The sequence below is a fragment of the Protopterus annectens genome, chromosome 15.part0 (genome assembly GCF_019279795.1).
Source record: "Protopterus annectens isolate FY-2018-M chromosome 15.part0, PAN1.0, whole genome shotgun sequence".
NCBI lineage: Eukaryota > Metazoa > Chordata > Ceratodontiformes > Protopteridae > Protopterus > Protopterus annectens.
Window position 1 is genome coordinate 20,172,632 of NC_056749.1, and position 23,844 is coordinate 20,196,475.

A 23,844-nucleotide genomic window follows, 5' to 3' on the forward strand; every position below is an offset into this window, starting at 1 on the left:
TCCCAAGGCTATTCCTCGGGGATCCACTACAGGTTCACAGATTTTAAGTTTAGCTGAGGACCTTATTTCCTTAATTAGGGGCTCTCAGCCACATCCGGACAGGGGCTCTCAACCTCCTCTAGACAAAAGGCCCAGGGTTGAGCCCCCTGATCCCCAGTCCTCTGATGAGGCCTCAGATGGCTCTGCTCTTTCAGACTACCAGGAGGAGGCCTTTACTGCCTACGAGGATTCTGATGCAGAGGAATCTATTCCCTCTGCCTCCCCTCCTGAAGAGCTGTCCTTTGGGGAGACCCTTCACTCCATGAGAGAGCATTTCAAATGGCAGGGCCAGGAATTCTCTGATTCCAGGAAGAGATTAAGGACTTTTTTGCATTTACCTCAGCATAGACCTTTGGCTATTCCTCCTGTTTTGAATGTCATTGATGATGTGTACTCTGAGTCTAGCATTACCCCTGACTCCCTTCCTCCGGCTCCTGTCAAACTCGATAGGTACTACAGGGTCCCGGACTCGCATCATTTCCTTTACAAGGCCCACTCTGCTGAGCCTGCAACTATTTCCCAGGACCCTAAAGGGGTTGCATCTGCCACTACTAAAAATCCACTCCCCTCTGAAAGGGAGTCCAGGGCTTTAGAGAGATGGGGTAAAAAAGTGTATACTTCTTCCACTCTTTCTATGAGGGCATTAAATTGCCAGTTCCATATGATACAGTACCAAGAGTATTTGTTAGATGAATTGCATAAAAAACTGTCTTCACCTGAACCCCTAGATCGCAAGTCACTTCAGGATCTGGTACATAACTCCCAACAGGTTAGCAACCATTTCTTGCAGTGTGATTATGATGCATTGGAAGCTTCATGTAGGTCAGCAATGACAGGTGCAGTCATACGTTAGGCATGCTTGGCTGAAGGAACAAACTCTGCCAGATCATGTTAAAGCAAAGCTCCTGGATGCACCACTGGAAAAGCAAAAGTTATTTGGCTCCACTGCTCAGGAGGTCTTAAAGAAATTTGAGGAAAAGGCTAAATCTGTACAAACAGTCAAAGATTTTCTCCAGGTCCAACCACCAAGATTCAGCAGGAATTGGCCCTCTAAGAATTGGTCTTTTCCAGACACAGAGAGATTTCAGAGAGGCAAGAACAGGCGTGCCAGAGGTAGAGGGCAAGCTAGAGGCTCCTACAGAGGACGTCAATGGCAGCCTCCTAACCAGAGAGGTAGTGCAGGACCTACAACTGCTGCACAAGGACAGACTCAATGACTTTACCTTGACCCCGCCAACCAGGGCTCAATTGGGAGCACCTTTGGGCAGAAAGCTATCTTTATTCTCAAAAAATTGGCACAGTATTACAAGGGACAAATGGACACTGCGAATAATAGACAAAGGATACAGGTTCCATTTTCATACATTACCAAAAAGAAAAGGCATGCCAAACCTGCCACCGAATCAAAGGGCAGAGGCTTTAAAACAAATTTCCAACCTATTGCAGATGAAAGCTATAGAAAAGGTTCCTCTCACAGAACAAGGCCAAGGATTTTATTCCAGACTATTCCTTGTCCCAAGGAAAGAAAAACAATGGAGGCCTATTCTCGACTTGTCCGCACTGAATACTTATCTCATTGTGCCAAAATTCAAAATGCTGACCCTACAGCAACTCCTTCCCATGCTGGGCAAGGGGTCTTTGCTGGTAACTCTAGACCTCAAGGAGGCATACCTGCATGTCCCCATCAGACAAAGTTGCAGAAGACACCTCAGATTTCTTGCAGGTTCAGAGCATTATCAATTCTCAGCATTGCCCTTTGGCTTATCTACTGCGCCCAGAGTATTCACGAAATGCCTGGCATCAGTAATTGCACACTGCAGACTTCAGGGGATTCAAATATACCCATATCTGGATGACTGCCTTATACAAGCGGACAGCCAACAAACTTTGGTAAAACACTTGAATTATGCCATCCGCCTACTTCAGGCTTTGGGATATACAGTCAACATTCACAAATCAAGACTTGTTCCATCCCAAAGGATAATTTTTCTGGGTGCGAAACTAGATACAACCACCCAAATGGCTTTTCTCACGGAAGAAAAACAAAGACAACTACTGGATTATTTCGAAAATCTGACCAAACAAACTCAGCTGACTGCAAGGAAAATCCTGCAGGCCCTGGGTTACATGACATCTTGCATTCTTCTGATTCCACAAGCAAGGCTACATATGAGGAAACTACAATGGTACCTAAGGAGTTTATGCTCTCAGCACAGTCACAGCCTAGAAGCTTTGATACCACTCATTCCATGCCTTCAAAAGGAATTTCTGTGGTGGGCTCAAGCAAGCCAGTCAAACAGGGGTCTGCCATTCAGCAAACCAATAATCAGCCAAACCATTACAACGGATGCTTCAGACCATGGATGGGGAGCACACATGGAGGGCAGATGCATTCAAGGACTATGGTCACAGAAAGAATTGCGCATGCACATAAACCAAAAGGAAATGCTGGCGGCGATACATGCAATCGAGGCCTTCAAACATTTTCTGCATCAAGGACACCTGCTAATAAGGACAGACAATACCACAGTTATGTGGTACATAAACAAGCAGAGAGGTACCCATTCCTACCCTCTTTGCAGGCTGGCAATGAATCTTTGGGAACTTTCCCTAAAAATCAATATAGAGCTGCAATCCCAGTTTGTGCCAGGAAAAGACAATATACTGGTGGACAGCCTAAGCAGGAATATCATGGATCCACATGAATGGATGCTGCACCCAGACATCTTCCTTCAGATAACACAATCATGGGGGAGGCCGGACATGGATCTTTTTGCCTCCCACCACAACCATCAGCTGAAGAAATTCTGCTCAAGGACATACCACCCACAAGCATGGAAAGTGGACGCCCTCTCTTTCAGCTGGAATACTCTAACAGTGTATGCATTCCCACCTCTTCCATTAATGACCAAGGTCTTACTGAAGATCAGGACAGAGCAGCCAAAAGTGATTCTGATAGCTCTGGATTGGCCCAGACAGCACTGGTACCCACTGTTACGGAGCATGTCACGCACAAAACCATGGCCTCTACCACAATGGCCACTTCTTCTGACACAACACAATTACAAAACTCTGCACTCCAGCCTGAAAACCTTGCAGCTGACAGCCTGGAGAGTACCTTGACTCCTCACCAGGATAAGCTATCCAAGACGGTGAAGGACATCATCATGGAAGCTCGCCGGCCTTCCACAAGAAAGGCATATGCAGCAAAATGGAAAAGATTTCGCACTTGGAGCACCACAAAGGGCCTAGATGCGACAGTGATGAACATGGCACATATCCTGGAATACTTGGCAGAAATGCTCCACAATGGCCTTTCTTACTCTTCCATAAAAATTCATGCTTCAGCAATTTCAGCAGAATACAATACTGATCCACCTGTCTTCTCTCATCCTCTCCTAAGGCAGTTTCTAAGGGGAATTAAAAACATCAATCCTCCAAGGAAACCACCAGTGCCTACATGGGACCTTAACTTCATGTTGGAAAAATTAACTCTACCTCCCTTTGAACCAGCAGCATCTTCAGAACTACAGTTCCTGTCTTGGAAGATTGCCTTCCTTCTGGCCATAACCTCAGCAAGAAGAGTATCTGAGTTGCAGGCCCTCATGGCAGTACAACCATTTATTATTTTTCATCAGGACAGAGTCTCATTGAGAACCAATCCTTCATTCATGCCAAAGGTGGAATTCAGGGTCTCACTGAACCAAGCTATTCACCTGCCTACCTTCTTTCCAAATCCACAAAACAAAGGGGAGAAACTTCTGCATACCCTGGACATTCACAGACAGATGTCCTTCAAGAATGCAACTGCAGTCATAACATATGGGTTGTCCTGCCTCAAGCAGCCCTTGGTCGGCCGGATTCCAAAGTCTGGGTCCGACGTCGGCTGATGTCGCATTTCTCTCCGACGTCAGGGCGGCAGGAGTATATAAGCATCAGCCGACGCCATCTTCTTCAGTCTTTCTTGCCGCACGGTGCCCGAAGCAGAAGCAGTTCGCAAGTGCCGGTCGGTCAGCTCCTGTATTCTTCGAAACCGAAGTCATCAAAAAAGCTAAGTACCCCGTTGGGGACCTTTTCTTGCCTCAGCCGATGTCAGAAATTACTGAAAAAGTAAATAATTGTTTGTCTTGTGGTAAACAAATACCTCATAAGGATTTCCACTCTTACTGCCTCCCTTGACTTGGCCCAGACCACGACGTCTCGGCCTGTGTCGCCTGTGCTCGCTTCAATAAGCGCACTCTCAGGCGCCGGGCGGAGTTCGCAGAAGACTTCTTCGGCGACAAATTTCATTATACAATGCCGTCGGAACAACCGACAGCACAGACTCCTAAGAAACGAAAAGACCGGGACCGACATCCTCGGCCCGCGTCTTCCACCGACACCACGACAAAACTAACCGCGAGTGCCCCGGTTCCCTCTGAGTCGGTTTTTCCACCGCTCCAAACCGAAGACACCGCTTTACCGATACCTCCGATACCGGAGGCCATTCCGCCAGTTATTGATTTTCCTCCGGATACCGAAACCGAGGAAATGCCCGAGACCATTGCTGTTGATAAGGTCACTCCTGCACGTGGAGCAGCTAGGCCTCCCATGTCCATGTCTATCAAGGCCTACACACGTGCTAAGGCAGCCAGCAAGTCCAAGCATCTTACTGCTAAAACCTTACCTCAGCCTACTCCTGAAACACAAATCATGTCTATGGCAGCAGATTTAATTTCCCTGATCAGAGGTTCCCAGGCCCATCCTGAGAGAGGATCCCAACCTCCTCCTGACAAAAGGCCCAGGGTTGAACCCTCTGACCCTCTTCCTTCAGATGAAGATTCTGAGGACTCTGTTCGCTCCGAAAGCCAGGAAGAGCCCTTCCAGACCTATGAGGATTCAGATGCAGAGGACTCCATTCCCTCAGCCTCCCCTCCTGAGGATATTTCTTTTGGGGAAGTTCTGCATTCCATGAGGGAGCATTTCAAGTGGCAAGGCCAGGAATATTCTGATTCCAGAAAGCGCCTTCGAACCTTCCTTAAAAAGCCCCAGCACAGACCTTTAGCTGTACCCCCTGTGCTTGATGTTTTGGATGATTTGTATTCTGACTCCAGTGTCACCCCTGATACTCTTCCTCCTGCCCCTGCCAAGCCTGACAGATACTATAGGGTTCCAGAAACCCATTTTCATTTCTTTAAGGCCCATGCTGTTGATTTAGAAACAATTTCCCAGGGGCCTAAAGGGGTTTCAGCTACCACCTCCAAAAACCCTTTGCCTTCTAACAGGGAAGCAAGGTCCTTAGAGAGATGGGGGAAGAAGGTTTACACCTCCACTACTTTATCTATGAGAGCTCTCAATTGTCTCTCTCACATGTTTCAATATCAGGATTTCCTGTTAGATGATTTACAGAAAACATTGGCCTCCCCTGAACCCTTAGATAGGAAGTCTTTGCAGGAAACTGTGCATAATACTCAACAGGTTAGCAATCACTTTCTACAGTGTGGATATGATGCATTGGAGGCTTCATGTAGGGCAGCTATGACAGGGGCGGTCATTCGTAGACATGCATGGTTGAAAGAACAACCCTTACCAGATCATGTTAAGGCAAAACTTCTTGACGCACCCTTGGAAAAGAACAAGCTTTTTGGTGCTAATGCTAAAGATGTGTTAAAGTCCATTGAGGAAAAAGCCAAGTCAGTTCAGACAGTAAAAGATTTCCTTCAGGTTCAGCCGCCCAGATTCAGCAGGAACTGGCCTTCTAAAAACTAGTCCTTTCCTAATCCTGAAAGATCACAAAGGGGCAAAAACAGGCGTGGCCGAGGAAGAGGCCAGTACAGAGGATCCTACAGGGGACGACAATGGCAACCAACAAACCAAAGAAGTGACACAGGGGTTTCTCCTGCCCCGCAGGGACAATCTCAATGACTTTCCTCTAGTTCCGCTAACCAAGGAGCAAACAGAGGCTCCTTTGGGCGGAAAGTTATCTCTGTTTTCAAAAAATTGGCACAAACTGACAACAGACAAATGGATTTTGGACATTATAGACCACGGTTACAGGTTCCACTTCCACACTTTACCAAGAAAACAAGGCATGCCAAACCTTCCACAAAATCAGAGGGCAGAGGCTATAAAGCAAATTTCTCTGCTTGCACAGATCAAAGCAATAGAAAAAGTTCCACAACAAGAACAAGGCCAGGGGTTTTATTCAAGACTGTTCCTTGTTCTGAGAAAAGAAAGTCAATGGAGACCAATACTGGACTTGTCCGCTTTAAACACTTTCCTCATAGTACCAAAGTTCAAAATGCTAACTCTACAGCAACTCCTTCCCATGCTGGGCCAAGGGGTCTTTGCTGATTACTCTGGACCTCAAGGAGGCATACCTGCATGTCCCTATCAGACACAGCTGCAGAAGATACCTCAGATTTCTTGCAGGGCCAGAGCATTATCAATTCTCAGCATTGCCATTTGGCTTATCTACTGCGCCCAGAGTATTCACGAAATGCCTGGCATCAGTAATTGCTCATTGCAGGCTCCAGGGGATTCAAATCTACCCGTACCTGGACAATTGCCTCATACAAGCGGACAACAAACTAACTTTGACAAAAAACTTGAATTATGTCATACACTTGCTACAGGCTCTGGGATACACAGTCAACTTTCAAAAGTCAAGACTTCGGCCATCCCAGCAAATAACCTTCTTAGGAGCCAAACTAGACACAGCCTTTCAAATGGCTTACCTGACAGAAGACAAGCAAAAGAAGTTAACCCATTACTTCAAAAGTTTAGCAAAGCTCACCCAGATGACTGCAAGGAGTTTCCTACAGGCCCTGGGTTACATGGCATCCTGCATCCTCCTGGTTCCACTTGCAAGACTACACATGAGAAAGCTTCAGTGGTACTTAAAAAGCTTATGGTCTCAACACAGCAACAACCTAGAAGCAAATATCCCACTCATTCCATGTCTTCAAAAGGAATTTCTATGGTGGGCCTCAGCAAGCCAGTCAAACATAGGTATGTCATTCAAAAAACCTCAGATAACACAGACTATGACCACAGACGCCTCAGACCTTGGATGGGGGGCGCACATGGAAGGCAGATGTATTCAAGGACAATGGTCTCCAAAGGAAACACATATGCATATCAATCAAAAAGAAATGTTAGCAGTAATGCATTCCATCGAGGCCTTTGGGCAATAACTTCAACAAGGCCACCTATTAATACGGACAGACAACACCACAGTGATGTGGTACATAAGCAGGGGGGCACTCATTCTTACCCCCTTTGCAGACTGACAATGAATCTTTGGGAAAATCACTGGGCCTAAACATACAATTACAATCCCAGTTTGTTCCAGGCAAAGACAATGTTCTGGCGGACAGTCTAAGCAGGAATTTCCTAGACCCCCACGAATGGAGGCTACATCCAGACATCTTCCTACGACTCACCTCGACATGGGGCAGGCCGGACGTAGACCTATTTGCCTCCCACCTCAATCATCACTTACAAAAGTTCTGCTCAAGGACGTATCATCCACAAGCATGGAAAATAGATGCCCTCTCATTCAACTGGAGCACCCTGATAATTTATGCTTTTCCACCTCTGCCACTGATGACCACAGTGTTATTAAAGATCAAAGCAGACAAGCCGAAGGGGATCCTAATAGCTCCAGACTGGCCAAGACAACACTGGTACCCACTACTAAGGAGCATATGTCACAACAAAACGTGGGCCCTTCCACAATGGCCCCAACTTCTGACTCAACACAACTTCAGGACAGTTCATCCCAACATCCAGACGCAACAGCTTGGGAAATCCCATAAATAACCTTGATTTACCTCTCTCCAAGGAAGTTCAGCGGATACTAACAGAAGCCCGCAGACCATCCACCAGAAAAGTTTACTCAGCCAAATGGAAGAGATTCAGCATTTGGAATACCAACAAGGGTCATGATGCCTCATTTTTGAGCATTCCTCTCATCCTGGAATTACTTGACAGATATGCTGCATAAAGGACTTTCATTCTCTTCCATAAAAATTCATGCTTCAGCTATCTCAGCTAGATACAACACTGACCCACCTGTGTTTTCACATCCTTTAAGGCAATTTCTTAGAGGAATCAAGAATATAAAGCCCCCAAGAAAGGCACCAGTACCAGCTTGGGACCTCAATTTTGTCCTAGAAAAATTGACTTTACCTCCCTTCGAGCCAGCAGCTTCTGTGGATTTACAATTTCTTTCCTGGAAGACAGCTTTCCTGTTGGCCATTACCTCAGCAAGAAGGGTTTCGGAATTACAGGCCTTAATGGCAATACCACCGTTCATAACCTTTCACAGAGACAGGGTCTCTTTACGAACCAACCCTACCTTTCTGCCAAAAGTGGTATCTAGGGTTGCCTTAAATCAAGCAATTCACCTGCCTACTTTCTTTCCTAATCCTGAGAACAAAGGGGAAAGACTGTTGCATACCTTGGACATACACAGACAACTTCGCTACTACCTAGACAGAACCAAGACCAGTAGGAAGTCTGACCAACTTTTTGTAGCTTACGCCCCTGCAGTACAAGGAAAAGCAATTTCTAAACAGACAATTTCAAAATGGATTGGACATTGCATCAGATTCTGTTATTCCTTCCATGGAAAGAGTGTGCCAGCCAATGTCAGACCACACTCCACCAGAGCTACAGCCACCTCTACAGCCTTTTTAAGAGGGGTGCCTACAAAAGACATTCTAGAAGCTGCTACATGGAGCTCTGTGCATACATTTTCCAAGCACTACAACCTCCCTTTATATTCCAGATCCAGAGCAGGCTTTGCTTCGGCAGTCCTGCAGGGACTGATAGCTGCACCATCCCTTTCTTAGAGCATACCACCTCCCCCAGCTAAGCTTTGGTATTCAACCCATATGTTATGACTGCAGTTGCATTCTTGAAGGACATAGTACAATTTTGTACCTACCATAAATGTAGATGTCCGATAGATATGCAACTGCAGTCGGGTTTTCCCTCCATCCCCTCTATGCCTTGGGTCCACTCCTCTCCCTGTTATCCTTAGCTGGGGATATCTGTTATGGTGTATCTGTTTATTGCTTATTTGTTGTCTGGAAACCTACTTTTGTCTTCCAATTTGATTACAGCCTTCCTTGGAGGGCACCTGGGGCAAGAAACACTGAAGAAGATTGCGTCGGCTGATGCTTATATACTCCAGCCGCCCTGACGTCGAGAAATGCGACATCAGCCGACGTCGGACCCAGACTTTGAAATCTGGCCGACCGAGGGCTGCCTGAGGCAGGACAAACCCATATGTTATGACTGCAGTTGCATATCTATCGGACATCTACATTTATGGTAGGTACAAAACTGTACTTTGCGCTACTACTTGGACAGAACTAAGACTTACAGAAAAACTGACCAGCTATCTGTAGCATATGCTGCTGGTATACAAGGAAAAGCAATTTCCAAACAGACAGTTTCAAAATGGATAGGGAATTGCATTCGATTCTGTTACTCTTTTCATGGCAAAACTGTGCCAGCTAACATTAGGCCTCATTCCACCAGAGCCACAGCCACCTCCACAGCCTTCTTAAGAGGGGTGGCTACCAAGGACATTTTAGAAGCTGCTACATGGAGCTCCGTGCATACATTTTCCAAGCATTACAACTTACCCTTATATTCCAGATCCAGAGCAGGCTTTGCTACAGCAGTCCTGCAGGGCATTTTAGCTACACCATCCTTTTCTTAGATCCTACCACCCCCAGCTTGGCTATGGTATTCTACCCATATGTAAGGACTGCAGATGCATCCTTGAAGGACATGGTACAGTTTTGTACCTACCATAAATGTAGATGTCCGATAGGTATGCATCTGCAGTCTGGTTTACCCTCCCTCCTTCCCCTCTGTGGTATTTCCTGGGTACTTATCCCTCTTATAGCTAGCTGAGGTTATCTATTATGGTGTATTTGTTTTATATTACTGTGCATGTTTGGAATTTTGTTTTGCATCTCTCCAAATTTAGCCTTCCTTAGAGGGCACCTGGCATCTGGGGCAAGAAAATCTGAGGAAGATGGCGTCAGCTGATGCTTTTATACCCCAGGCGCTCTGACGGGGAGAGGGCGACATCAGCCGACGCCAGACCCAGACTTTGGGATCCGGCCGAATGAAGGGCTGCCTGAGGCAGGACAACCCATATGTAAGGACTGCAGATGCATACCTATCGGACATCTACATTTATGGTAGGTACAAAACTGTACCTTCTCTAATGTGATTCTATCCACCAGTAACCGCACAATTATATAGAAATAATTAGACACTAGTATGAGCTGTCTACACACAACACAATTACATGAATAACATTAGTGAACAAGGTGCAGCTATGAAAATAGACCATACATACTATTATATTAAAAACAAATTGGTGCATACAAATGCTAGCATGCCATAATAACATCTAATAATAAGGCATAAATCATATTAGATGTCTAACACAATTCAACATAAACATACAGTTGTAAAATGTCTAATGCAATTCAACAAAAATAGGCATTTACAGTTGTAAAACACTTATTGGAGAGACACTGAGCCTTCATGGGGCCTGTAGCAGAGTGGACTGTAGTTTTAAAAATGGTGCCTGCCGCAGGTAATATTTATTAACTTTGGTTTGTCTTAAGGTAATAAACAGGGGAGGGGAGAACAAGGGTGTGAGCAGGCAGTTCTTTGTACTGCTGCTAATGAGCCAAAGCAAAGACAAGTATGTGTTAAGAAACAATCACAATTGACCAAGGACTGCTCTGAAACCAAGTCATTTCTTAATTTCTCAGGTGGAAAAACAGGATAACCTTGTATCAGTGGCTACTGTAGTCATAGTTTAAATTTACAAACACACAGTATTGATCAGTTATGGATACTGTTTGCTAACAGAAGGGAATAAGAGAAAGTGGAAGGTGTGTGTGTGTGTGTGTGTGTGTGTGTGTGTGTGTGTGTGTGTGTGTGTGTGTGTGTGTGTGTGTGTGTGTGTGTGTGTGTGTGTGTGTGTGTGTGTGTGTGTGTGTGTGTGTGTGTGTGTGGTTGGGGGGTGGGGCTGCTTACAACCAAAGCAGAGTGCTCTCCAGGGGAAAATGAATATTGGCTCAAACAGGTAGGCACATACTCAGTTAACTGTAGCTGTTTGCAGACAGTTCAGACCCGGACTGTGCTTTTCTTACAAGACTGTTAAAGGTAGTACCACAGTTGAATACTTAAGAGTGGTGTTAGGTTGGAGAGACACTGAGCCTTCATGGGGCCTGTAGCAGAGTGGATTGTAGAATAAAAAGCTGTGTTACCACCATTACTTTCACTGTCACTGGGTTCATTGTTAATAGCTAGATTGTAGTTAAATAAAGTAGTCCTGTAATTTTAATAGGTGTGTGGACTGTTCTGGTACCTTGCATGCAGCTGCGACTTGGCTTGTTTCTTGGGTTGCGTCAGTGGCGGCTTGTGATATCGGACTGCATGGCTGTAGCCCCCCCAGCTATGAACCACAATGGTAGAATCCTACAAATCCTCCTAACTGCACATAGAATGTGAATCCGGACTGCTGCCTTTACCAGTCCTGATTCAGGAATAAGGCAGCAGACTGCTGATTCCCCAGAAGTCTATGCGGTGCTAACCTCATAGACGGGAAGGGGATCCAACTGCAGAGTCAGCAGTCTTGAATTCACAGGAAGGAACAAAGAGCCGAGAAACCGGAAGTATGCATTCCGGTGCGAACGCAGACTTAGTATGAAGAAACAAGTTGTGGATTTTATGTGGTTTGGAGCTGTGGATGTTATTGCAGATACGGAGCTGTGGATGTTATTGCAGGTATGGAGGGGTGTGTGTGTGTAATGCCCCAGTTGATTTATACTGGTGGCTAGTGGGAACTCAGGATACCTGCTGGTGGTAGTTAGAGAGTACCTCAGGCTTGAACTATGTACCTTGGGTGCCAGTAACAAGAGCCTGAATTCCCTACCCACCACCATTTGTGAAACCTTTTCAGATTTATGAACTATGTACCTTGGGTGCCAGTAACAAGAGCCTGAATTCCCTACCCACCACCATTTGTGAAACCTTTTCAGATTTTTGCCTCATGTTTTGTTCTGTTCCTCGTAAAATCTGTGGTTTCTCAATGTTTAATTCCTTAAATAGTTGATGGTGCAGTGTTGCTTCACAGCTGCAGGTTCTCTGGTTTGATTCTTGGCTGGGGTGCCTTCTGTTTGGAGTCTGCATGTCCTCCCTGTGTTTGTGTGGGTTTGCTCTGCAGTTCTCCCTGTTACAAAGACATGTGTCTGCAGTATTTCTCCCTGCTCCTCTGCTGAAAATTGGCTTTTGTTCCAAGTCAGACTTTCCTGGTTAACAAATGTTAAATAAAATTGACAGAAAGTACATAGTAACACAAACCCTTTATTCTAGCAATTTTCTAAGTTTATAAGATGAATATTTGAAATTTGTCCCTATTTTTGGGACTGTATTCCCCCATTATTGACTTCGTCCAGGTTTTTTGTGTTAAGGTTGAGAGCTATGGTGAGAACTGAATTCACTGAATGTTTGAGGGCCGTATTTTCCCAATACTGGCTTTGTCCCGGTGTTTTGTGCTAAGAGGTTAACAGCTATAGTGAAAACTGAATTCACTAAATGGTAGACTTTTACGATGGAAATGTTCTCAATTGTCATTATTGGTGCGTGCGTTTTATTTCATTGTTTACTGGAAAAATGTTCAAAGCAATAAATTTAAAACACCCTCTAACAACTGTACTGTATTATACAAGGAATATAATTTAATACAGTCAGGAAGGTGCATTACATGTATTGTGTGCAAGGGGCCTATCATTTGAAAATAACCCAAAGTTAATCTTTATCTGCCACTAGCCAAATGTATTTTGTTTGAATGTGGGTTTCAATGCTGTTTCAATGAATGTGAGTTTCAAGGGCAGAGAACTTTTAATGCCAAGTCTGTTTTCATTGTGAGACTGCGTTGCTTTGTTTAGCAAATGTTTTAGTGTTCGCGCTGTAAAATGCAAAATAAAACTTTCAAATGAAGTCCAAATCATCGTAGAACTAAAGCAGTATGCACATTAGTGTTTATGGTAAATGGGGTGAAATAGCCAAGAAATGGGACATTGGAATGGCTGCAGGGGGAGGCTCCATTCGACCATGATTTTGTGAGGGGGAAGGGCGGCTGAACTCTACTTCTCAACTGTCCAGATTTTCACAGAATGAATAGATTTTTGCTTCTTATTTTTTGTTTGTTCCTTATAAAAGTTATGTTTTTCTGGCAAAACATTTAGGAATTAAGTCACTAAACAATAACAGACATTGAGTTTCAGACTTCATAACCTTCAGAAAAATGCATGCTAAAGCAAGGCCTGTTCTATTAACTGTCTCAGTTTATACAAGAGCAATTTTTAGTACTGTTTGTAGGTTCCCCAATATATTTGGCCTTGTCCAAGTTTCCTGCATTAACAGGTTGAGAAGTACATGCAAATATATTGCTTTATAGAATTAGGCATATCCAAACCTCTCAACTGTCCCCGATTTTGGCTCAAAATTTTGCTCTTCCCTAATAATCCCTCTGAAAATGGCAATTTTTGGAAGAAAACATGGAGGGTTTGCAATTAATAAATAACTAATAATCAGAGTTATAGATTACTTTTATTTCAGAAATGCATGTAGATTTTTATTTTGTCAGCTGCTCAAGTTGGCATTACTAATATTAAAAAAGTGTCCCTTCTTTGACAAGTTTATATTTTTGCATCACATTTTTGGTCCATTTTTCATAAAATTGTGTTTTTTCTGGCAAATTAGTGGCAATTCATTAAAGACTGAAGTTAGAAAATGACTGACGGGAGTTTCTGATTTCATGCCCTTCAGAAAATTCATACTAATGCAAGACCTACTATTCTATTATCTTTCTAAGTTTATAAGAGCAATATTTAAAAATTGTCCTTGTTTTTGAGCCTTTGTCCCACTTCTATGTGTGGCTCTGTCCAGATTTCTTGCTCTGAGGTTGAGAGGTATGACATGTGTCAGGGCCATCAGTCAGCCAGCGACATTTCAAATTGTGACATACTTGTTGCACCCCACTCCTCCATGTAGTGACTCTGGATGTGTCCAAGCAAGGCAAGGAGCAGTTGGGTCACTTAACTGCCTTTTTCATATGTTTCAGTACCAGGATTTTTTACTGGATGATTTACAGAAAAAGTTAGCCTCTCCTGAGCCTATTGATAGAAAAGCATTGCAGGATCATATACGTAACACTCAGCAGGTTAACAATCATTTTCTTCAGTGTGGTTATGATGCATTGGAGGCATCATGTAGGGCAGCTATGACTGGGGCTGTGATACGTAGACATGCTTGGTTAAAAGGTCAGCCATTGCCAGACCATGTTAAAGTAAAGTTACTTGATGCACCTCTGGAAAAACAGAAGCTTTTTGGTGCTAATGCACAAGATGTGTTGAAGTCCATTGAGGAAAAAGCTAAGTCAGTGCAGACAGTCAAGGATTTCCTCCAGGTTCAGCCACCCAGGTACAACAGAAACTGGCCTTCAAAGAATTGGTCCTTCCCAGACTCTGACAAGTTTCAAAGGGGGAAAAACAGGCGTGCCCGAGGTAGAGGGCAATACCGAGGATCCTACAGGGGCCGCCAATGGCAACCTACAAATCAAAGAAGTGGCACAGGCAGCCCAGCTGCACCACAAGGACAACAACAATGACTTGACTTTCATACCGCCTACAAAGGCTCAAAGAGAAGCACCTTTGGGAGGAAAATTTTCCTTATTCTCAAAAAACTGGCATATCTTAACCAAGGACAACTGGATTCTGGATCTAATAGACAGGGGTTACAGATTCCACTTCCATACTTTACCAATAAGACAAGGCATGCCAAACCTGCCACATCATCGAAGGGCAGAGGCACTCACTCAAGTTTCAAAGCTGTTAAGTATAAAAGCAATAGAAAGGGTTCCTCCTCAGGAACAAGGCCAGGGATTTTATTCAAGACTGTTCCTTGTTCCAAGAAAAGAAAACAAATGGAGGCCTATACTGGACTTGTCTTTCTGTCCTTGATTTTGCAGAATGGTCTGGTTTCTGTCATATTTTTATACTATTGATTTATGCTTATTGTTCTGAAAGTGCCTGTTGCTCTGTGTTTTAAGTAGCAGTGCTTTAATGACCATCAGGTAAGCTTGTAAGCTGCAAGTAAGCTTTAATAAGCATACTGTTAAAGAATTGCCAACATTGAAAGCCTTTCTGTTGCCATGTAGAGAATGAAAGAAAACTCTGCCACGGCAAGCTGTCTAAGTAAAAAAGTAGTTTAATGATACCCAGGTCGTTTTTGTTTTAAGCGCTTTTCGTTTGCCAAACAAGCAAACTTCTTCAGAAACAATAAAATAAATTCAAATCTGTGTTTTATAAAATCGGGTGGTCTTAGTAACCAATCAAGTTACAACGTTGCACATGCATTCATCTTCTTAAAGGCAAATGCATTACTAAAAGGCAACTCTCTTGTACTAAGTATCACATACAGAAATTAGTAACAACAAAAGTTGCAAATAAATAACTGGACTACCTTACAATTAACAGCATACTCTGAATAAAAACATTCCTAAACATATTAGGTTACTGTTCTTATGAACAGATACAACTAAAATTAGCTTAAAAAACAGTTGATCACTAAATATAAGTGAACAATATGTGTGAAAAAGGACAGTAAATATACATCACTATTGCTCCATCTCCCATATGGCCATAAACTTAAATTTATATACGAACACCAATATCCTATAGGCAGGAGCAAAATGGACAATGCCCTAGCTAAACACACACAACTTAATAGAGAACATAAATTATTTATGGCCATTGACCCAGGTTATGCATGACCTCAGAGGTGGACCCACACCTCTGCAGCTTGAAGAACTTGAGTTAGTTTGGCAGATTAAGTTGAATGCTTATAACTTTCCAGATTCAAATGAAACCTGTTTTATCAGCAGTATTCTAAAACTGAAAAGTTTACAGCGTTTGCCTTTAAGAAGTTGAATGCATGTGTAACGTTGTAACTTGATTGGTTACTAAGACCACCTGATTTTATAAAACACAGACTTGAATTTATTTTATTGTTTCTGAAGAGGTTTGGTTGTTTGGCAAATGAAAAACGCTTAAAACAAAAACGACCTGCGTATCCTTAAACTACTTGTGTGTTTACTTCGACAGCTTGCCATGGCAGAGTGTTCTTTCGTTTTCTAGTTTGTTGCTTTCATTCGTCTAGCCATGTAGAGAATGCTTACATAATTAGGTAACGTATAAGCCTTTGGTATTGAAATGCATATGACAGTATTTGTAATTAAGGGCAGGATTGCCAGTGGGGATGCACAAGCCAGTGCATTTCTTTGTGCCAGTTCGGATAAATGGGGAGGGTTGCATCAGGAAGGGCATCTGGCGTAAAATTTTGCCAAATCATATATGCAGACAACAGTACAGAAATACATACCGGATCGGTCGAGGCCCAGGTTAACAACGACCGCCACCAGTACTGTTGGCCAACAGGGTGCTGGCGGAAATTGGGCTACTGTTGGCCGAAGGAGGAGAAGAGGGGGAAGGCATGCCTGAAGGCAGGTAAAGGCTAGGACTGTGATAGTGAGGGTCGGAACTTTGAATGTTGGCAGTATGACTGGTATAAGGAGAGAGCTAGCTGATATGATTGACCGAAGGAAGGTTGGTATATTGTTTGTGCAAGAGACCAGATGGAAGGGGAGCAAGGCTGTGTGTATCAGAGGCGGTTTCAAATAGTTTATCATGGTGCGGCTGTGAGAAGAAATGGCGTAGGCATTATCCTAAAGGAACAGTATGCTAAGAGTGTTTTGGAGGTGAAGAGAGTGTCGGATAGAGTGATGTTTATGAAGCTGGAAATTGATGGTGTAATGAATGTTGTTAGTGCATATGCTCCACAAGTTGGGTGTGCGATGGATGAGAAAAAAATTTTGGAGCGAGTTGGATGAAGTGGTGATGACTGTACCCAAGGGTGAGAGACTGGTGATTGGAGCAGATTTCAATGGGCATGTTGGTGAAGGGAACAGAGGGGATGAGGAAGTGATGGGTAGGTATGGTGTTAAGCAACGAAATGCAGAAGTTCAGATGGTAGTGGATTTTGCGAAAAGGATGAACATGGCTGTGTTGAATACATATTTTAACAATACGGATGAGCATAGGGTGACATACAAGAGTGGAGTAAGATGTACACAGGTGGATTATATCTTATGTAGGAGGGCCAGTTTGAAGGAGATTGGAGACTGTAAAGTGGTGGTAGGGGAAAATGTAGTTAGGCAGCATAGGATGGTGGTTTGTAGGATGACATTGGTGATCAAGAAGAGGAGGATGAGTGTGAGGGCAGCACCAAGAATCAAATGGTGGAAATTGAAAATGGGTAATTGTGAGGTGATGTTCAGGGAAGAGTTAAGACAGGCACTGGGTGGCAGTTAAGAGTTACTGAATAGCTGGGTAAGTACAGCAGAGCTAGTAAGAGAGATGGGTAAAAAGGTGCTTGGTGTGACATCTGAAAAGCGGAAGGAGGACAAGGAGACCTGGTGGTGGAATGAAGAAGTACAGGAGAGTATACAGAGAAAGAGGTTGGTGAAGAAGTGGGATTGTCAGAGATAAAGTAGACAAGAGTATAAGGAGATGAGGTGCATGGCAAAGAGGTGGTGAAGGATAAGGCGTATGAAGAGTTGTATAAAAGGTTGGACACTAAGGAGGGAGAAAAGGACCCGGCTAGACAGAGGGACTGAGCTAGTAAAGATGTGCAGCAGGTAAGGGTGATAAAGGATAATGAGGGAAACGTACTCACACGCGAGGAGAGTGTGTAGAGCAGATGGAAAGTACTTTGAGGGGTTGATGAATGAAGAGAATGAGAGGGAGAGAAGGTTGGATGGATGTGCGGATAGTGAATCATGAAGTGCAGTGGATTAGCAAGGAGGAAGTAAGGATAGCTATGAAGAGGATGAAGAACGGAAAGGCTGTTGGTCCAGATAACATACCTGTGGAAGCATGGGGGTGTTTAAGTGGAATGGCAGTGGAATTTTTAACTAGATTGTTTAATGAAATCTTGGAAAGTGAGAGGATGCCTGAAGAATGGAGAAAGTGTTTCGGTACAGATTTTTAAGAGTAAGGGTGATGTGCAGAGCTGTAGTAACTACAGAGGGATTAAACTGATCAGTCACAGCATGAAGTTATGGGAAAGAGTAGTGGAAGCTATAGATTAAGAATGGAGGTGATCTAGTGATCAGCAGTATGGTTTCATGCCAGGAAAGAGCACTACAGATGCAATGTTTGCTCTGAGAGTGTTGATGGAGAAGTACCGAGAAGGTCAGAAGGAGTTGCATTGTGTCTTTGTGGATTTAGAGAAAGCATATGACAGGGTGCCTAGAGAGGAGTTGTGGTATTGTGTGAGGAAGTCGGGAGTGGCAGAGAAGTATGTAAGAGTGGTACAGGATATGTATGAGGGTAGTGTGACAGCGGTGAGTCTACGGTGGGAGTGACGGCTGCATTTAAGGTGGAGGTGGGATTACATCAATTATCAGCTCTGAGCCCTTTCTTATTTGCAATAGTGATGGACAGGTTGACAGACTAGATCAGACAGGAGTCCCCGTGGACTATGATGTTTGCAGATGACATTGTGATCTGTAGTGAGAGTAGGGAACAGGTGGAGGAGACCCTGGAGAGGTGGAGATATGCTTTAGAGAGAAGAGGAGTGAAGGTCAGCAGGACTAAGAATGTGTGTGTGTGAATGAGAGGGAGGATGCAGGGAGTAGAGGTGGCGAAGGTGGATGAGTTTAAGTACTTGGGATCAACAGTTCAGAGTAATGGTGAGTGTGGAAGAGAGGTGAAGAAGAGTACAGGCAGGATGGTGTGGGTGGAGAAGTGTCAGGAGTGATTTGTGACAGACTAGTACCAGTAAGAGCGAAAGGGAAGGTCTACAAGAGGGTAGTGAGACCAGCTATGTGTTATGGGTTGGAGACAGTGGCATTGACAAAAAGGCAGGAGTCAGCTTGACGTGGCAGAGTTGATAAGATTTGCACTAGGTGTGACGAGGATGGACAGGATTAGGAATAAGTATATTAAAGGGTCAGCCCAGGTTGGAAGGTTTGGAGACAAAGCCAGAGAGGCAAGATTACATTGGTTTGGACTTGTGCTGAAGAGGGATGCAGAGTATATTGGGAAAGGTGCTAAGGATGAAGCTGCCAGGTAACAGGAAAAGAGGGAGGCCTAAGATAAGGTTTATGGATGTGGTGAGAGAGGACATGCAGGTGGTTGGTGTGACAGAGTAAGATGTAGAGGACAGGAAGAAATGGAAACAGTTGATCTGCTGTGGCGACCCCTAGCGGGAGCAGCTGAAAGAAGATGATTACATTATTTTAAGAAGCTCATTACATTTTTTGGAGACTTGCAATCATTTTTGCAGGCTTTACCTGTAAACCAAACAGAATGCCAATCTATCATGTGTGGTCAATTACTTGTACAGTAATCCTTTAAGCAATGTGTCTTGAGCTTGTTTCTTGTTTGCTTTTCGTTTTTTACTTTGATCGTGTTTTCCCCATGAAACAAGTAGATAGTTGTCAGGCAGCAGGTCTTTTTTGGATAAGAAACATTTTTACAAGTGGGGGTATCAGAGAGTGCTACTTTCAGCACGTTACTTGGTACTTTTATAAAGCTGAATATAAATTATAATTGGAACTGCAGTGCAAAGAGAGGGGGTTTGAGTTGAGTGCTGCTTGTTTTTCTTATACTTGATTTTGACTGGCATTCCAGTAATGTATTTAAAAAGTTATTTTTTTGTGCCTCACAACCTTTTTGTTTCCATCTAGATATTAAGTAAGCTGTCATGTAGCCATTGCATTGAAATATTTTTCTTCTACACTTCATTTTGTGTTAATTGGACTCTCATGATGGTTTGGCACCCAGGGCAGCGTATTTAAAGTTACAATTTTTGTGGTTTTGAGCATAGCTCCTCTCCTTTCTAGTTGGCTGCACCCCTTCCCAGTGACCCCACCCATTCAGCTGTCTCCTGCAGCCCCCCTTTGATTTGAAGTCACCAGCCGCCACTGGGTTGTGTGGTTGTAAAGTAATTAAAGCTATTTGTGAGAGCTGTTTGTGTAGTTTTGGCGTATATCTGCTTCATGTATCTAGTCTGGTGTGTCAGCCTTAATTTTTTTTCTTGTATGGTTGTAATGTACTTTGGTTTGTATGCATTTTTATATTTGAAGGGTCATTTAGTGGCCAATCTAATAGACTTGATTCATGTTGGACGTATTGTTTCTGGCTTTTTTGCACTTCACTGAAACTCTGTAGAGATTTGTGACCGGTACAGTCTATCTAAGCTACTCAGAAAATATTTATTTATGGTATTACCTCTTAATATCCTGTGGGTGCTGATGGTTGCAACTGTTGTGTAGTTTCACTGGACCTGATATAACTCTGTTCTCCCTCCAGACCAAAAACCTACCATACCAGTCTGAAGGTTGCTTGGGATCTTAGTACTGGCCTGTTTGTTACTGTCAGTGTGGGAGATCTGACAGAGGTAAAGGGACAAACCAGGTAAGTGAACATCATCTGTCTCCTGTGAATTAGGAAAAAGACTTGTATGCTTTCCAGTTTTTCTGGATGAATTTAAGGTTGTACAGGCACTTCAGGTGCTAACATTGTTCATTATACATGCTCCCTTTTGTTTGTCATAAACTGTTCATAATAAGGTGATTTTCTTTCCCACTTTTACTCAAGGTCATGGTTTTGGATGTTTCTTCCTTTCTTGTGTGAGATCTTTGAAATGTGTCCTAAAGTAGAGGAAAGCAAAACACAAATCCACAGTGCTTGAGCTGTGGCTAGTATCAAACTTGTGACCTAGTGGGTAACCGGACAAATGTAGAAGTACCAAAGTTTTATACCCAGATATCATCACCTTGGCCCTTCGATCTAGAAGAATGCTTCTGTCCCCTCCCAGCAGGTGGAGTAAGATGCCTTGTAGAAGTTTTTTTGTAAGTTTAAGATTGTCAGCTAAATGAGCTTTTGGACAAGCGTTCTTGCTTCCTCATCAAAGGACAACCACAAGACATTGTATAGTTACATCCGTAACCTAAAAGGAAAGGTCCAGATTTGTGCAGAACTTGTAGTTAATGATACCACATATACTGAGCCTGTGGATATAGCTAACCTGTTGGCCGATAGGTTCTGTGAAAGTTTCACTCCCCTGTCCCTGCCACACATACCTCATGACATCCCTACCACCTGCCCCCTACCTTTTATCTCTATAAAGAGCAGGTCAATAAATACTCTAAGGCCAGAAACACACCATCTATGGGACCTGATAACATCCCAGACTGCATCCTACATGGGCTCCAACATGAATTAGTAGCTACACCGTTGGGTACTCTCTCTTGTCATAGTCTAAGCAAAGGCTTTGTACTAGCTGAATGGAAAACAGCACTGTTATTCCCTTGCACAAAGGTGGCGCTTCCACTGACCCTGGGAACTTATAGCCCTTTTAGCCTGACTAGCCTTATCTCCAAGGCCATGGAGCAAACCATCATGGACCTTAACAAAGATATAAGTAATGTCCAAACACTTGACCCTACTCAGTTTGGATTTTTTAAAGGGAGGTCATGCCTATTAAACCTGGTGGATTTCTTTGAGACAGTCGAGGCCATGCATGAGGGGGAAGTCTGCATACAGCCTACCTGGACTTAGCCAAGGCGTTTTACAGTATCCCCCACTCTGGCATCATTGACAAACTCATCCAGGTAGGCATCAGCCCTTATATCGTTAGATGGCTCACTGATAGAACTCATATAGTCAAAGTAGTGGAATCCACCTCCAACAGCAGACCTGTAACCAGTGGTGTTCCACAAGAATCAGTCCTGGAACCTCTGTTTGGAATCTATTTCTCCAAAGTACAAGCAACAACTAAAGGTCTATGGATGACAGTTTGCTGATGACTGCAAACTGGGAGCGGTCATGGGATTTTGAAATGTCAGCATCTTACAAGAGGGTTTTACACAAACAAATGATTGGTGCCAAAGTCATGGCCTTAAACTCGATACAAAAAAGTGTATTATCATTCCTTTTGGTAAAGGCAGTGTTCCTGCTAACTACCACATCGATAACACCTTAAGTATGCACTCAGTGATGAGAGACCTGGGCACACAGGTTGACAGCAACCTTACCTTTGACCACCTTGTCTCCACAGTGGTAAAAAGGGCATTTTATATTGCTCATCTCATAAATAAGAGCAGTGCCTCCAGAAAAAAAAGTCATAACCTCAATGTACTCTTCCCTCATTAGGCTAATAAGGGAGTTCAACGCCCCTTTTGGTATGTAGCTTTCTAAGCACCTACAGAAATTGGAGAAACCACAAAGGTTCCTCAAAAAGAAAATTCAAGGTCCCCAGCATCTGTCCTATGGGGATAGTCTGAAATCACTGTCACTTTATTCTGTTTCATACAGACTACTCAGAGGTGATCTCTGCCTTGCATACAAGACAAGCTCTGACCCTGCGTTATTGGCAATGCTGCATATCCACATGTCAAATGGTACACTGGTTACTCGCTCTAAATACCTTAACCTGGTATGTGACATTAATAAAACCTGCTTGGAGGGTCAGATTTGTCTCCCAGAGGTTACCACACCTTTGGAACAGACTCCCACTTCATGTCAAGCAGAGCATCTCATTGGACCTCTTCTTATGCTATCTGTACAATTAGATGAATGACCGTAAATTCACCCTGGGGGTTCCACCTGTGTCCCTCTTGGACAGGGGCAGTAGATGCTGATCATGGAAATGAGCTTAAGAACTTGACTAGGCTTGTAAGAGTCCTAGGGCCATTAGCGTAGTAACTTCATATAATCCTATGTTTAGATGTTAATACAAGTTACAGTTCTGTTAGTTAAAGGCATGTTGAAACCTTTGAGGGGAGATTCCAAGGAATACTGCATGGTGGAAAAATGTAAGGAAATAAGTGTGTTCTGGACAGCCCAAGGAGGGGCTACCTGTCGCTCGTCTGGTCAGGATAAAACAACTAACATTCTTGGGGTACCGTTCAAGCAGCTTTATTGCACACATCAGGAATGAGGCTTTATAACTTAAACTTAAGTAAACTTAGAAACTGACTACCACACTTCTACATGTTGACACTGACTGTTCTTCGTGTTTCACTGTTGCAGTCATCACACTTGGGTTATCTTGCCAGGGGTAGCCCTTAGTCGGCCCGAATACCAGAGGCTTAGCATTTCTGCATCGGTTGTTGTCGCTCCATGACTGACTTCAGGTTGTCAGTGGTTTAAAAACAGGCAGTTGACGTGATTACATCTGTCTTTCTTGCCGGGGAACCCGATGCAGAAGCAGTTCGCACGAGTGCCAGTCGGCTGCTACCTGAGTTTTCGTTTTCAAATTGAAGTTGACTTCTTTTAAAGCTAAGTACCCCGTTGGGGCTCCTTTTTTCTTGCTCTAACCGATGTCAGAAAAAGTTAACAATTGTCTCACCTGTGGAAAGCAAATACCATACAGACTTCCATTCTTACTGCGCCACCTGTTTAGGCCCAGACCACGATGTCCCTTGCTGTCGCTCTGTTCAACTCCAGAACTATACGTCGTCGGGCCCTTATTGTCGCTAAATATTTTCACTCGGTCCTCTTATTCCGATAATGGCTTCGCTAAGCCATCCAACTACGATCTTCCGAAAAAACGTAAGGATAAAGACAGACCGCACAGGTCTAAAACTGCCGACGATGCTTCTGTTAAGCTAGTGGTCAGTTCTCCGGTCCTCAGTGAGGCACTTTT

General features: G+C 43.7%; 1 protein-coding gene across 2 annotated transcripts in view; it reads left to right on the plus strand.

The window, feature by feature from the left end:
* The window catches only part of DCAF15 (DDB1 and CUL4 associated factor 15), a 1,446,364-nt gene that overhangs the window by 1,235,350 nt on the left and 187,170 nt on the right, over positions 1-23,844 (plus strand). For both annotated transcript variants that reach the window (XM_044057323.1, XM_044057324.1), the window contains exon 11: positions 20,505-20,609. In XM_044057323.1, coding sequence (XP_043913258.1) covers positions 20,505-20,609 — 105 coding nt within the window. The remainder of the gene's footprint in view (positions 1-20,504; positions 20,610-23,844) is intronic.